This window comes from Equus caballus, chromosome 19 (assembly GCF_041296265.1).
Source record: "Equus caballus isolate H_3958 breed thoroughbred chromosome 19, TB-T2T, whole genome shotgun sequence".
Taxonomy (NCBI): Eukaryota; Metazoa; Chordata; class Mammalia; order Perissodactyla; family Equidae; genus Equus; species Equus caballus.
The window spans coordinates 15,580,357-15,597,105 of record NC_091702.1 but is presented as its reverse complement, the minus strand read 5'-3'; the positions used below and the strand labels follow the sequence as shown (position 1 = coordinate 15,597,105).

Here is a 16,749-nt window from a genome sequence, read left to right as displayed (position 1 = left end):
GTTTTTTATGAAGTAGTCATAAGTAGAAATATCTGAAGAAAATACCTTACATAAAAACTCATAGATCCTTCTCCATCTATATTAGTGCATTGCAGAGGACAACTGGCAAAAGAGGAATTGTTATTTCTCGTTCCACATATCCTACTGCTGGAAGATGGGGGGGACACTGGCTTGGAGACAACTATGCACGATGGGACAATATGGACAAATCCATCATTGGTATGTGAGCGTCACCATCTTTATCATTATTCTTTTGAGTTTTCTAATTAGATATTCACTTTTGCTGGTGCTAGTTCAATATACTTTATAAGTACTTCTCAGAAATATGCTTTTGGCTTCTATTGTACGACAAATAGCATCATGACAAGACAGTGGGCCAGAAAGCAAGATCTGGGATGCTGGGTAGAAACTAATGATATAGAACTAATTTATTTTGAAAAAATAATTTCATCCCTTTTTGTCTCAGTTTCCTTCTTGGAAAGGTCAGGAGCTGGGAAAAATAACATCTAGGCTGAGAATAGAAATGGGTAGAAATTCTAGATTATAGAGAATAAGAATCACTCACAGATACTAAAGACTGAAACATTTCAAACCAAATTCTGAAAGAGTTTTCTCACAATGGTTGCATAAATAGTAAATGAGATATTATCATTTTAAAGGGGAAATGCATAATTTTCTGTTTCAGATTTAGTCTTAAAAATTCATTACTATTTATGTTAGGATTCAAGGAAAATACTTAGTGTTCAGATATAGTCCTTTAAAAGAAGAGCAGAAGATTCTTCAGAAGATTTTATTTAGTAAGGATAATTCAATTTGTCTCAAATAATGAGGCCTGTGGTTAAATAATTACAGAGACAACCTTTTATTTTAAAAAAATGAAACCAAGGAAACCACTACCACTTTCTTCTCATACTGTAATGTATTCATAACAGTTTTGTGCTCTCAATATGTCATCTTGAAAGTGTCAAGGAAAGGTAGAGTGTCTTATTTTTACAAATGTCATTAACACTATAAAGTAAAAAATGTATGACTATTATAAGAAGAAATGATAGAAGTATATTAATAACCTGAAAAATGCTTCATTGAATTATAGGTTGATATTAGAAATACAACATCTTCATAAATAGAAAAAAAGCAGATATCAAAATAAATGAAATAGCTTTCTAAAATTTCCTTCCTAATTTTTTTTAGGTATGATGGAATTTAGTCTCTTTGGAATATCGTATGTAAGTAGCTCTGTTCCTTTTATCTTCATAACTTGTAAATATTAAAAAACAAACCATTAAAATTGATTAAATATAACAATATATTTTAGACTGGAGCAGATATCTGTGGTTTCTTCAATGATACGGAATATCAGCTCTGTGCCCGCTGGATGCAACTTGGAGCATTTTATCCATACTCAAGAAATCACAACATTGCGAATACTAGAGTATGTAATGACTTCTTTTACTCTCATTCCTTTCTCCCCACTAAACTTAGAAGTTTTTGAATAGAATTCACCCTACCTGGCTGATTTCCAGAGGAATGCTTTGAACCGCTTTACATTTACTGAGGATACCTGAACCCATCACTTTGTCAATTTTCTGACTTGGTTTACTCTTCTTTATACTTTTGGGTTCACAACATTGTTAGCTGGCATACTTACTGTTCTTCTATGTAATTTTGGAGTAGCGGGATTGGGGGCAACGTGGGATGGGGGATGGGACACTGTCTCTGGAACTTCTTCCAAACTGTGGCGGAACAGTAAAAAAATCAATTTCAAACTTCATAATTAGAAGTGAAAAGTCTGGCGGCCCAGTGGCCAAGTGGTTAAGTTCCTGTGCTCCACTTTGACGGCCCAGGGTTTCACCAGCTGAGGCAGTGTCCCACATAGCACAAGCAGAGGGACCTACAACTAAAATATACAACTATGTACTTGGGGACTTTGAGGGGAAGAAGAAGAAGAAGAAGAGAAAAGATTGGCAATAGATGTTAGCTCAGGTGCTAATCTTTAAAAAAAAAAATGTCCTAATTAAAATCCCTAAAACGTTGAAAAAAAAGGGAAAAAGTCATTTGAAATACTAGTATCAATGCATGAAATGGGCAGGTTTAAAAGGCAAATGTTAAAACGAGTTGAGAAATTGAGAAAAAAAAAGGAAAAGGGTATCATGAGAACTGATTTCTGTGTGATGGCACAACTATTCACTTTACTAAATTGTCTGGAGGCAATTTTTGAGTGGGGAGAGACAATACTAAAAATTACGGAAAAGTTTGAACAACTAAAGGCAATATCTAACTAAGTGTTAAATTTTGTGATATTGGCTTTCAGTGAAGAAGTGCAGAGGAAAGATAAATTAGCAAATTTCACCTCATGGGAGAGCTGTAGACATAGCTGGCCTTTGAAGGATGACTTGTATCCATAATACGGGACCGTATTTGGAAGAGTTGGAAAACTGTGCAATACAGATATGGTGGAGTAGGAATATTTTAACAGAAAAACTGGCTGTCAATAATGCAATTTAGAAAGCTGTAATATTGGTAGAGTGGGGCATGAATAAATAAAAACCCAGACAGGGATTCATTCAACGAGTGTTCATTGAGAGTCTACTTTTTAATATTTACAAAGTCCTTGCCCTAATGAATCATATAATGTATGAAGGATAGAGATAGTACACAATTTTATAAACACATGTAATATCAAGTACAAATAAATGCATATGAGGGAAAAATAGAGTAAGCTAAAGTGATAGAGATTTATGGGGTTTCTGTTTTAGAAGGGGTGTTCAGGGAGGTCCTCTTGAATGAAGTGACATTAACATTACGGCAGAGACTTGAGTGAGGGAGAGCAATCAAGGTAAATATATGCAGGAGGAGAAATCCAGATGGGGGAAATAATGAAAGACCTCAAGATGGGAATGTAGCTGGAGTATTTGAGAAGATGAAATGGAGGAAGGAAAGTGTAAAAATCTGCTGGAACAGAAGCCTCAACTTAAGTTTAGTTATGAGGTAATATAATTGAATTTAGCATGTATGGTTTAGAATTAAGTTTGTGTATCAACATGTTAAAACTGAACTATTATCAATGAAGTTAATAAGCAGCAGATGCGATGTTTGCCTCTTCTTGACTTTGGAACTAGTTAACAATAGGATCAGATATAGCTTAATGGTTCTTGGACCATTTTATTTTCAAGTTGTTGCCTATTCTAACACTACATATGACAGTGATAACACTCAGTCATCATTCAAGCTTTCTTGCTTCTGAAATATAAAAAAATTGGAATCTGTAGATATGGCAGAGTTCTTAAGGGCCCCATTCCTGTCGATATCAACAAAAAATTTATGTGGCAGCTTTGTTTGTTCCCCTGGTACAAATTGAAATATAAAATACAAATCACTTTCCTTATCTATTATTTTTTTAACCTGTAAGTGTAAGAACATTTTTTACAGGCTTTTAATCTTTCCAGTACCAGTTTTAGTCTTTTTACCTGAAGTTTGTATTCCAAAGCGGACTTGGGCATGTTATTTTCTTTTATTCAACATTAATTAGGTCTTCTCTTCCTCCTATGCTATTAATTCTTTAGTACTCTAATTTATTTATTTCTCATGAGAACACACAATGTGCAGGGTCACCATGATGGGCTCTGCATGTCTCTATTTCAGCCCACTTTGTATAGCATTTCTTTTTCTCCTAGACTTTTCACCCCTACACTGAGTATCACCATAATTGGATATGTCACCTATTCAAATGTGAACTGCTCTTTACGTATGTTCACAAAACGAAATCCAGTCATGGGCTTAATTTGCATTTTTCTTATTAAAATATTAATATTGTGCTCACTCTCAATCTTATGAGATATAAATATTATTGCATGAGATTTTTGTGAAGAAAGTATATAGCACTTGACAGTGAATTAATACTATTTCTTACTTGTGATTCTCCAAATATGTGTTTGAAAGTTATGATTTAAACAAGGACAAGAGTTTATGACCATTCACCATTTCTTTTTGCTTTGTTTCAGAGACAAGATCCTGCTTCCTGGAATGAAACTTTTGCTGCAATGTCAAGGGATATACTAAATGTTAGATACACTTTATTGCCCTATTTCTATACACAGTTGCATGAAGTTCATGTTCAAGGTGGCACTGTTATCCGACCCCTTTTGCATGAGTAAGTGCAAAAATTGTTTTCCTACTACAGAGAGAGAGCTTTCATTTAATTTACTCACTAATCTCTTATAGTTCAACACAGAATATTTTAAATTGGAAAATTTTTCATCTTTATTTTAGTATATGTTTTGGGTTAATAAACATACAAAAATCTAATAGACTAATATATGCTATTAAAATTAAACAATAATCAGTTATTAAAAATTAATAATTTTTCTTAGGAATAACTACAGTATACCAGGTGTTATTCTAGATGATTTACATACCTTAATTTCATTGAGTAATTTTTCTTGGACATAAGTAATATTACCTCTATACTATGATTGAATTTAAATTAAAGTTTACAGCAGTTAATAAATCAAGTTTCTTCCAGATTCTTATAGCACACTTGTCTCACAGTTCTCTCCCAGTGTTTATGATATTTGCTTCCTAGTTTGTTGATCTTCTACCAAGCAAGGTTAATATTCGTACCTCTGTGAGTTCTCTTCAAAGGAGATTGCTCATTCAGTTGGCCTTACTTGTCCATCACAATTCTCTGCATTTTGTCAGGAAATTTAGCTGTAGTCTAGATTTACTCATAAAGTATTGTACTACTGCACACTGAATTCCAAGTGACAGTATTGTTTTTGAATTTTTGTTAGTTTGGTTTTCATTTCAACCCACAAAAGTCCGTATTGCAAAATGTGATTTGAATAATTATTTTATAGTATTCGAAGAGATAAAGTTCTTTGATTTAACTATTTGTAATTATTTTATCAAGGTTCTTTAATGAAAAGCCAACCTGGGATATATTCAAGCAGTTCTTGTGGGGCCCGGCATTTATGGTTACCCCTGTAATGGAACCTGTAAGTCCTACCACATAATTTTGTTCACAAAATAATTTTTTCTTGATTTTCATGTTCTTAATGACTGTATTTTTAAATTTCAGAATGTTGACGTTGTACAAGGCTATGTCCCTAATGCTCGGTGGTTTGATTACCATACGGTAAGAAACTAAGGAATTCTGGGAAATTGACTAACAGAAGTGGGTAACAGTTTGAGTCTAGCCTGTTTATTAATGACATATTTGGTTTACTTTCCACTTAAAAAGAGTAAGATATTTCTTGCTAATTACAGCTGAAGCAAATTAAGACAGTGAAAGAGAGTTAATTTATTCCGCCATAATTTGTTATATAGTTATTCATTTATTTTACCAAATAAACATGGAAAGTGCACATTATATGCTAAAAGGTCAGTGCTTTCTATTGGATATGCAAAATGATCATTAAAGGTAATGCAGTCCTTTCAAGAATAATGTAGATGGCAAGTCAGGAATAGCTTTTGTGACCTTTCAAAACCCCATACATTTTCTGCATGTGTGCAGCACCAAAACAAGTAGTGTAAATTACTTTCAAGGCTATCAGTAAACTAAGAACTAAATATATGCTTTAAACAACATGATTTCCTGAATAAAGGTGTTTTTATTATTTTTTAAGTTGAAAAGTAGATCATTTGATTTTAAAAATGTGCCCCCTCAAATATCAATATTGTTGATGATTATACTTCTTGCTTCTTTTATTCTACCTTCCAACTATCTCATTTCCAGGGCGAAGATATTGGTTTCAGAGGAAATTTTCATGTATTTGATGCTCCTTTAGATAAAATAAACCTACATGTCCGTGGTGGTCACATCCTACCTTGTCAAGAGCCTGCTCAAAACACATTTTACAGGTACGCAAAGTGTTTACAGGGCTCAGATTAAATTTTGAGATACATCATGCTAGAATTGTCAAAAACCAGAAAGGGTCTGAGAGTTTACTCTATTTCCAAGCTCACAAGTTAGCCTGCCTCAGTTCCATGGATGCTGGGTCAGAGACAAAAGTCTTTCTTACTCATGGCATTGCAAGAAACGTGAGCTTCTTGTTTGCTTCAGTTTTTCCTGTCCCCCAAGTCTCACCAGGGTGACATGGAGTGGCCCAAGTGGATGCTGGACATGCAGGAGGTTTGTGTCTCAGCTGAGGAGCTCCAAGCTTAGGGACACTCAGTCTTTTATAATGGGCTGTAAGCAAACTTGTCCATTCTTTGCTTTGAAGGGAGATGTTATCTTTATTATACCGGACGGTAAAAACAATTTCAAATTAATTAAAAAACACACACTGCACTGTCTTCCAATACTGTTTACTTTAATAACATCTTTTAGAAAGATAGTTCATAAGAAAAACTGTCAGTGCCTCCGTATGCAAGATATACAGAAACTTAAGAAACTCATGGAAAACTATCTTCCAACATAATTTTCCCTCTTATAGTAAGTTTCTCAGTCGAAAATACCAACTGAAATGTAATGTCCTCTGTATAAATATGCAAAGGTATTAACAAATAAATGTCTTTTATTTTAAATGACCGCTGCAACTGTTTTCCTTGTGTTTCCTGCCTCTGACGTGAAAAGAAATATTATTTACTTTATTAAAACATGATTTTTTAATGAAATTTTTTATAGACTTTAAGCAGATATTGCTCAGAAAATTTCTCTCTTTCCATCTTTTCTGTTACCCTTTTTCTGCCTCCCTGTCAGTCTTGTGAAATAGTCTGTAACTCACTTTAGTCTATGAAAATGTAGATATCTATTGACCGTATCACTACTCCTTCAAACTTCTAAGTCCCCTTCTGTCCACAGAAGAACCAGAACTGTTTCTTTCTTTCTTTTTTTTTTTAAAGATTGGCACCTGGGCTAACAACTGTTGCCAATCTTTTTTTTTTTTTTTCCTTTTCTGCTTTACCTCCCCAAACCCCCTGTACACAGTTGCATATCTTAGTTGCAGGTCCTGCTAATTGTGGGATGTGGGACACCGCCTCAACGTGGCCTGACGATTGGTGCCATGTCCGCGTCCAGGATCCAAACCCTGGGCTGCTGCAGCGGAGTGTGTGAACTTAACCACTCGGCCACGGAGCCAGCCCCAGAACTGTTTCTTAGCAGCCTTGTCCTGTATAAATATGAAAGATAACTCAGATTTTCTATCCATTACCATTCATAACTGATCATCTAACTAAGACCCTCTCTTCTTTGCCTCAGGACCCCTTACCTGATATTCTCTTTGTCTCATTCAGCAATATGTCCAATCTACCTGGGATCATGTGTCCACTGTCTCCTGTGACTGACGTGAGGGTGAATCTCTCATACCAGTCACAGAGTCTCTACTCCCACTGCCTAAATTCCTGGCTTAGACATTGAGATTCTAGAGCACTCAGTCCCTGTTTCTCTTCTCTTCTCAAGTTGTATCCACTCTCTTGGTGATCTACATGCTCACAGCCTCAGTTGGTGTGCATAGACTTTATCTCCTGGAACCACCCAGAGCCATTTCTATCAGTCTTCTATCTTGGTATCTAGTAAAGAGGAGAAAAATGATTATATCTGAGAAGTGAGGGCTTCATGGAGGAGAGCATTCATAAGTTGTGCCTTGAAGAATCTTTTTGTTGTGACAGAGGAAGAGAGGCCATTCTGTGTGTGTGTGTGTGTGTGTGTGTGTGTGTGTGTAAGAGGGTAGAGTAAGTAGGATGTCAGGTTTAGGTATATATACAGGGTAGAATACAAGTTGAAAAACTCTTTTTAATCTCAATTTTTAACTATGTTGGAAAATTGTGGGTTAAACTGGATTTTTAATGTTACTAATAAAATATCTTTTACCCCAGTGACTATGAACCGAAATACATATATGCATTCATGCTAAGAAATGCTAACATCTTTACATGGAAAATATCAAGCAGCTCTGGAGATTTGAATTCTACATAGTCTGGATATTTTAAGAGACTTTCATGGCAGTACAGCCTTAATTTGTGATTGGAAATGGCAGATGGCTAAGCATAATTTACCTGAGAAAGCCTTCCTTACCAATATGAGACTGACAAACCAAGGCACTTGTACAATGAGCAAGGAAGCAGACATTTAGTTCACAGATAGGCCTGTGCAGGCACAAACTTAGGAGGTATTGTCCATTTCAAGAATAAGACTTATAACTTGTTAGCTACTCTCCACATTCTTATTAACAATTTCCAATGATAACTCAGTGATTTACGTTTGGGAATGGGAGGAAGGATTAAGTCATAAGAGATTAAAACAAAATGCTACTAAACTAGTGTCATATTTAATGGTCAATGATAGGATTACTACAGAGAAGAATACATATATCAATAAACTTAATATGGTTTTAATTATTATAAATGAGACCACTTCCAATTTGTTACAATAGGTGAACCCATGAGATCAAAAGATATGCATGATATTTTCTATTAAATATGAAGTATTTTAAGGTTTGCGTCATTCCCATTAACTCGGTAATAAAAGTAAAGTCCTTTAATTTTCTTTGTCTAAAACAGTTTTTATTCTCGTTGATTGATATTCTTATTTGTGTTCCTTTGGATAATTATATGAATGTCATATGATAACAAGACATATGCTACTCTCTAAAGATTGGTAAAGTTATATTTCTTTCTTATAGTCGACAAAATTACATGAGGCTCATCGTTGCAGCAGATGACAATCATACAGCACAAGGATCTCTGTTTTGGGATGATGGAGACACTATAAGTGAGTGTTCCATTTAGTAGATAAATGTAGTTGATGACATATTATCTCACATTACTTTTATGTTGCCTATTAATGTACTATGGAAGCTGAATAAAAGGCTAATAATATTCTTCAAAGCTAAAACAGTTTAATAAATGGTTGAATCAACTTAAAAAAATAGTTGCAAACATTTAAAGACTTTCTTCCTATCCTAAATATAATAATCCTTATGGTAAATGACTGGATAACTAAGAGATTTATGATGGCCAGGATTGTATATCGATCATCTTTGTATTCCCAAAAGCTAGCCCAATGCCAATCACGTAATACACACTCAGTCTGTATGAGGTCAATTCAGTTGCAAAGCAGTGTTCCACGTGTACATGTTGACACATAAAGGATGCTTCTAAAACATGAGATAGTCCAGCAACAAAACTCAATTTGGTCTCTGTACTTTATGGCTATTCTTTTGTTTTAACATTCAGCACTTTTTTACGTGAAAAGTTTAAGGATTTAAACTTAAATCAATATTTACTCCATGATTGTTCCTCCAGACCAGGCTGAACTGCTAAATTTTTGGCAGTGTGTGCTCTGCCAACCATTGTTATCAGTATCACCTCGGGTATTTGTAAAGAAGGCAGATTCTGGGGTCCATTTAAATTCCACTAATTTGGGGAGAGGTCCAGGACTCTGTCTTTGAGCAAAATGCTCCCACGTGATTATCATGCTGTTAAGTAGACACCAGCAGAGGATTAGTTTTACTGACTGCAATTAACAGTGCCAGCTCTATTAGCTGGGAGTTCTGAACGTTTTCTTGACACAAACCTCAGTCTTAAAAACTAACATCTGCATGGAGCTGAAGTTCTCCTGGGGTATTTCTCTGCAATTTAAATAACTTATCCACAGATGAGAGATTTTTTCATTAATAGCGAAGACATATCGTTCATCTTTTCAGGTAAATCATGGTTAATATTCTGCAACCATAAGAAATAGGACCCTGTTAGTAAATAAAGTATATCAGAAAGTTGATATAAGAAGCAAATGGTAATAAGCAAGACTCTTAAAAATTAAAAAAACCTCTCCCTAGTATTTTGTGATTCAGAAGGTGAAGAAATCAACTGCTGTTAGTTAAAATCCTATGCTTTTAGGCCTGACCTTCGTTAACACATTAACTGAGGTTCTACAAGGATTGCAGCCTTTCTTTCTCACCAGGGCCCAGTAAGATGCACTTTGATTTGCCTCCAATTTCCCAGGGGTGTAGATTCAAGGTATGCATAATTTGCATCCTTGTCTTGAGATCTTTGAGTCTTACTATCTAACAAATTGGGTCAATTTATTCTAACAGCAAGGAAGACAAAGCTTCTCTTAAAATTTTTTCTCCAGGTTTTCCTATCAAACTGAGATACAGATGACAGAACTTGGCATGACCTTTACCCTATTGAATGTTCATTGCAGATTTTTTTTTCATCACTGCAGAGTAACTGAGCATAATTCAGATATTTCTCTGTGATCTCTTCATGCGAGCATTCAAAATTGTTTAGGACCTTTATATCTACTTTTTGGGTTATATTTCATAATCTTATTATATTTGTCACTATTAAGTACAAAGATTTCAAATAATCCCCTGAAATTTCTTGAGTAAACAGCAACAGCAATACACAGCAAATGCTTAGAGTCTCTGGGTTTATTAGATTAGAATCTCCAAAGAAGTTTTCTCTCCCAGCAAGCTGGTCAATCTAGTTGATAGGTACTCATCTAAATGATTTCCTCCTTTAAATACATTCAAATTGTGTGGAATATTATTATTTGCTGCCATATTCTTTCTTCTCTCAAAGAAAATCAAAGATAAATCAAAATAAACTTCTCTTGAAACTTGTATAAATTAAGTAAATTTTGACCATTCTGGCTAATAAAGTTGTGGCTTAGTAAAATGTTAACTTGTCTTACTTATCTTAATGAAATAGGTATATGTGGACCCTTGACCAAGATCATATGTGGTATCTTTCTCTTATTCATTAAAAACAACAAAACTGCTCATAGCCTAATAGCTGTCACTTTTGTTTCCATTTATCTCATAGTCCTATATTTGAAAAATTGCTCTGAAAAACTTAAGCTATCATTGTATATTTAAAAATTAAAACTAAAATATTTTGCCTCAAAATGCATTTTAAGTAAGCCATGCATACTTGAGTATAGAAAGAGAAAAAAGTTTTAGGCAGGATATCATTTAATTTTAGCATAGGCAACATTAATTGAAAATTAAGCAATTTTTCAGAGGATTAACAAATACAATGCTGGCATGTATAAGTGGAAAAGGGAATTAAAATTTGTTGCTTTTCCTAACGCTTGTTTCAATCATGCATTTGAGTCTACTTTTACTTTCTGTCTCATGCATGATGGTGTGGTCTTACATCTGAACACAATCTAGAAGTCAGGAAAAACTGGACTTGATTCCAGACCTTGATAATAATTAGATGTTTCACTTTTGGCCATTTATTTAACTTCTCTGGGACTCACTTTCTCTTCTATACAGTGAGAATAATAGTAAAACATATCTCTTAAAGCAGTGTGATAAAGTACTTAGAATTTACAAATGGTAAGCACTTAATGAATTCTGACTGTAAAATTATTTTTAGAATTTATTTTAAATATGTCGAGATCATATGTTAGATAAAGAGATGGATATAAACCGTGTGTTTTATCGATTTGATTTCAGTTGACCTGTAATAATCTCTAAAAAATGAGTATTTTTCCTCAAATGACTCTAGGATAAGTTACCACTGTGTTCATTTTCCTTTATATTTTATTATTGTCAATCATTGAGGTGGCCAGTAAGTGAACACCACCGTCACCACCCAATTCTGTTTATTCTTGTACTTCCTCCACCCTCCCGGAGCTGTGTTAAGGTGGTATCAGGCCTGTCACTGCTTTAGTGTTGACTTCTACACACACAGACACATACACACCAAATACCCTCTCCTTCTAGGCCCCTTTCTGGTGACTCATCCTTCATATTTCAGTGATCCTTGGACTGTGTTTGGACAATTTAAATAAACTTAGAGAAAAATCGGATATGCATTGATGGTATTTGGTACCCTTCAGACTGGGAAAGAGAAGCAAAATATATTAATATTTACTGGAAATATAAATATGTCACCTTTTTTTTCTCTGCAGACACCTATGAAAGAGACCTGTATTTCTTGATACAATTTAATTATAATCACGTATGTATTCATGTCAGATCATTTACATGCAATTGTGTTAAATAATATGTGATGTTTTATGCCATATTTTATACTTACATATTTTTTATTTATTATATGACATACCTCATTTCAAATATGTAAATAAATAATTTGCTATACTATGAAATACATTTTGGTTAACAGAAATATATTTTTTAAAGATTTAATTGTTTGCACAAATGAGGGGTTTAAAGTACTTCTTTTTCTTTGTCTTTATAGACCACCTTGACAAGCACTGTATTGAAAAATGGTTACATAAACAGAAGCGAAATGAGGCTTGGGATCATCAACATATGGGGGAAAGGAAAGACTCCTGTTCAGCAGGTTCATCTCACATATGATGAAAATACATACAGTCTTCAGTTTACGCAAGAAGCAGACAAAGAGGTAAGTGACCTAAGAAAATATTTTTTTAAATGGAGCTATTCAAAACTTCTACATGGACGTCTTATATTTCTCAGCCCTGAAGAAACATAATTACGGGTCAGCTATGACCTTCCTTGTTTATTCATTTTAATTAAACTTCCATATGTATTCCCATATTATCATCTCTAGTAACTTGTTATACAAATCAACCTAATGGCATCCACTTTATAGTTATCCAGACATAATCAAAGCAAGATTAAATTTACATTAAACTTCTAAATCATTGTTATCCCTATATGGTGAAGTGCCTCAACATTTATTGTTTTTCAAAAATAAAATATCTACATTTAAGCATGTAATATGTCAGATAAAATATATTTGAAAATTCTTGCAAAATTAATAGAGCTATCTATTAGCACCCATGAATATTTGACATACAGGTGATGAGGACATGATTCCCACATTAAACCAAGAGTCAGGATTCTTATGTTAAAGTCCCGTTGCTGCCAGTTATTAGCTTCTTACTTTGAACAAATAACTTTAGACCCTCTTTTTCTTTCCAATTAAATAAGAATATGCAAGTAAACAATCTCTTGAGCTCCTTCCAATCCTAAATTCTGTGAAACTATGTCCTGTAAAGGTGGATTTCAAAAAAGGTGTATTCTAGAAAACAATTGTTGTGTTTGATCCAAGTTTAAGGCTACGTCTGTCTGCACTGCTTGCACTGTAGGTGTTTGTGCACATACCTATTTGTGTTGAATGAAAGCAACTAGCTATTAATCAACCAATCACTTCAGATGAATTTAATTTACAAAATAGTTGTTTGACTGACTTCAACCTAAAAATATAATAATTGTGTTTTGGACAGTCTTAGGTCCTCATGGATTTTATAGGATGTGAGAGTTGAACAGCACCTGAGAGACCATTTCATCCAGTTGAAATTTAACACCTGTCCTTTTGTTACTGCTATTCTGTAGGCAAGTGGGATTCCCCATTAAGATAGAACTAAGTCTTAATTGCTTCTTTGGCATTAAAATATTTTTATTTCTTTGAGTTATATTAAGGGTGGGAAATTAGAGTTTTGTATATTTAATGTCATTCCCTGTAAAGTAATAGCTGATAACCCAGTGTCTAACCCCCATTTTTCTTCTTTTTAAAATTTTACTGGTTTATAAAACTCCAAAGTAAAGGAATCACTGATTTAGTCCAGTGGTCTTATATGGCAAACCAAGAAACTGAGTCCCTAAAAGGAAAATTAATTCCCCAGGAATAGTCAATTGTTATCAATAACAATTAGAAATCAGTTAGTTTTTTTGAACTGCCCGTTGTTCAATCAGATCAAAGAAGGATAGCTTGCCTTATATATTTTCTTGCTCTTTACTTACTACTACAATGGTAAAGAATAAAGCTCACAGTTTTTATTACAAAAATAAATATAGTCAGATGAACAACATCAAATAAGATATTTTAACATATCAAGTATTATTTCAAGCTCATTTTGACCAAATACTTGGCATAAAAACACACCATTTGTAAGGAAAAGTTTGTTCCACTGCTTTCAAACACATTCACAAAGAATTTTAAGTATTAAGAAAAATTTTTTTACAATTTTTTATTACATCAATGATTCAAAAAGAAAATATTAATTTTAACTATTAACAATGGAGCAGTTCCTTCTCTGTGCATTTAAATAAAAGAAATATTCATGAGCACTTACTGTTGTACAAGCCTTTATAGATATATGGAAAAAGGAGAGAGTGGCCAATTTCCTTCTCTCTCCTGGTTGCCCTTCTCTGTGAGTGTGGGAATTGTGTGTAAAGAATGGTTTAGTTACTCTATCCATACAAATTTTAAAACATTCCTAGTAACAATTACGCCAAGTTGCCTTTTGTGCAGGTAGTAGAAGCTGTGTGATGTACTTGTTGCCTTTCAGTTTTGGTATAAAGGAATTAGGTTATATTTTGGTGTAAGATGGGTCAGTTTCAAATCTGGCTAATGGATATTAAGAAAATGATTTGTTTTACCTTTTAAAATTTTCTGCTATGAAATATGGGAAATAAATCCTAAGATGCTGTGCTTTAGTGAAGAATAGATTTTATAAAGTCCCAAGGAGAGTGCCTGGTATTCAGTAAGGAGTAAAGGAGTATTGATTCTCTTCCTCTTATATTGCATCTTTGATGATTGAATACAAACTTTCTGAGCTAAGGCACAGAGAGTCTTCTGAGCATATTGTAGAAAATGCAGTAATGGTAAAGTCTAATGAAATCATCATATCATAAAAATATTACAGATGATTGACTACAGCTGCTTAATTGGTCACCTCCATAATTAGTCCCTGTATGGTCCAATCAAAATTCTCTCCAGTGAAAGAAAGTCATACTCACAAAATTGAAATCATTGATAATAAATTCAGTATCCTAAAACCCTTTGAAACTGACATAAAAGAAAACATTTTTAATCTAAATTTGTGTATAAATGACTGGATAATATTTGAGGGTGGGAAGCATAGAGATTTATATAGTGCAATTATGAGCAACTTCATATTTAGGAGTCATGGAGAAAGAGTGAAGTAATATAAATTAAGTTAATTGATTAATAGACTTGATATTCCACTGTCTTTTAATGACCATTCTACCTCTCTGGAGTACATTGTCCTCTGTATAATGGCTGGATTGAGTGAGATTATTGCTGAAATGATTGTGGACTCTCTGGAATAAAAATTCGTCAAAATGAAAAAGAAAAGAAAAGTATATACTTTTTACTTAGAGAACATTTATTTATGGACACAGTCTTTATTTCAAAAAACCATGGTTATGATTAAAAAATTAATTACTGTTTTTCATTTTTTTAGATATTAAATATTGATCTGAGACCGAACAATTTTACTCTAGATGAACCAATAGAAATCAAGTGGTCATGAAGATCATCATCAATTCCTGTTGTAAAAGGGATATTAACAGTGGAACCTAAGTTTGACTGTACTTATAATTTTCCCTCTTAATTGGTTTCTTATATTGTGTAAAATATGATATTCATAACACCTATCTAAAGTTATTGAACAGTATACCTCAATATTAATACTAATTTTATTATATTAATGTAGCCTGGATTCAATTTTCTAAACATATTTAGTAGGATTTAAATAGTTCTAGTTACCCTTGCTAAGTATCAGATAAAACTGTAAACTAGTTACTAAATATATTTGTGTATAACTAAGCAAAAATTAAAACAAGTAATTTTTTAAATTAAGTGAAATTTTTGTGCAATTGTACATACAATATTTTCTTTAATGCTTAGTAGATTTAAGTTATGCACCAACATTTGTCATCAGATTTAATTATTTCTTCGTATGTACATTTCATTACAAAAGAGAAAATAAATGTACATAAGTATATACAATGTATGTTTTCTTTATTTTACAAAAGGAAATTGTCTTAGTTTGGGTTGCTGTAACAAATTACCATAGACTGGCTTGAATAATAAATATTTATTTCTTGTAGTTCTGAAGGCTGAGAAGTTTGAGATCAAGAACTTGAGATAAAGATTGATCTCAAACCAGCAGGTTTGGTGTCTGGTGAGGGCCCTCTTTCTAACCTGCAGAGAGCCATCTCCTCATTGTATCCGCACATGCAGAGAGCAAAGAGAAAGGACACAAGTTCTCTCACGTCTATTCTTATAGGGCACTAATCCCATGCATGAGTGCTCCACCCTCATGACCTAATTACCTCCCAAAGGCATTACCTCCAAATACCCTTATATTGGGGATTAGGGGTTCAATGTGTGATTTTGAAGGGAACATAAATATTCAGTCCAGGGTAGAAATCCAAATTTCTTTTCCTAGGTTTGCTTTATATATAGAAGAAAAAATATTGCTGTCTATTCTATTTAGTTAGTTGAATAAATCATCCTAGCACATTCATTTAGGTTGGAGGACTCTCTAAATCATGGTCTAAAATAGTACTCACTGTTTTTTGTGGGTTTTTTTGAGGAAGAATAGCCCTGCGCTAACTACTGCCAGTCCTCCTCTTTTTTGCTGAGGAAGACTGGCCCTGAGCTAACATCCCTGCCCATCTTCCTCTACTTTATATGTGGGATGCCTACCACAGCATGGCGTGCCAAGTGGTGCCATGTCTGCACCCAGGATCCTAACCAGCGAACCCTGGGCTGCTGAAGCAGAACGTGGGAAATTAACCACTGCGCCACCAGGCCGGCCCCTCACTGATATTTTTTAACACTTAAGTTGCTTTGAATTTACTTTATCAACTATTATCTGTAACTTAGTATAATTCTTTTGTAATTAAAAAGTTCGAATATTGTTATAATGGAATATTCGAGACAATTCATAACTCAGAATACAAGGATTTAGAAAAACAACAACAATGAGGATGATGGCTATTATCAAAAAGACAGGAAATAACAAGTGTTGGAGAGGGTGTGGAGAACAGTAAA

At 33.8% G+C, this 16,749-nt stretch overlaps 1 protein-coding gene across 1 annotated transcript in view; it reads left to right on the top strand.

Annotated features, from left to right (window-relative positions):
- The window catches only part of SI (sucrase-isomaltase), an 84,533-nt gene extending 68,841 nt beyond the window's left edge, over positions 1–15,692 (top strand). Inside the window, exons 37-47 of the mRNA XM_070242531.1 lie at positions 86–219; positions 1,192–1,226; positions 1,316–1,432; positions 4,002–4,150; positions 4,910–4,994; positions 5,078–5,134; positions 5,735–5,859; positions 8,622–8,710; positions 11,864–11,913; positions 12,154–12,321; positions 15,152–15,692. Coding sequence (XP_070098632.1) covers positions 86–219; positions 1,192–1,226; positions 1,316–1,432; positions 4,002–4,150; positions 4,910–4,994; positions 5,078–5,134; positions 5,735–5,859; positions 8,622–8,710; positions 11,864–11,913; positions 12,154–12,321; positions 15,152–15,220 — 1,078 coding nt within the window. The 3' untranslated portion in view covers positions 15,221–15,692. The remainder of the gene's footprint in view (positions 1–85; positions 220–1,191; positions 1,227–1,315; positions 1,433–4,001; positions 4,151–4,909; positions 4,995–5,077; positions 5,135–5,734; positions 5,860–8,621; positions 8,711–11,863; positions 11,914–12,153; positions 12,322–15,151) is intronic.
- The last annotated feature ends 1,057 nt before the right edge of the window (positions 15,693–16,749 follow it).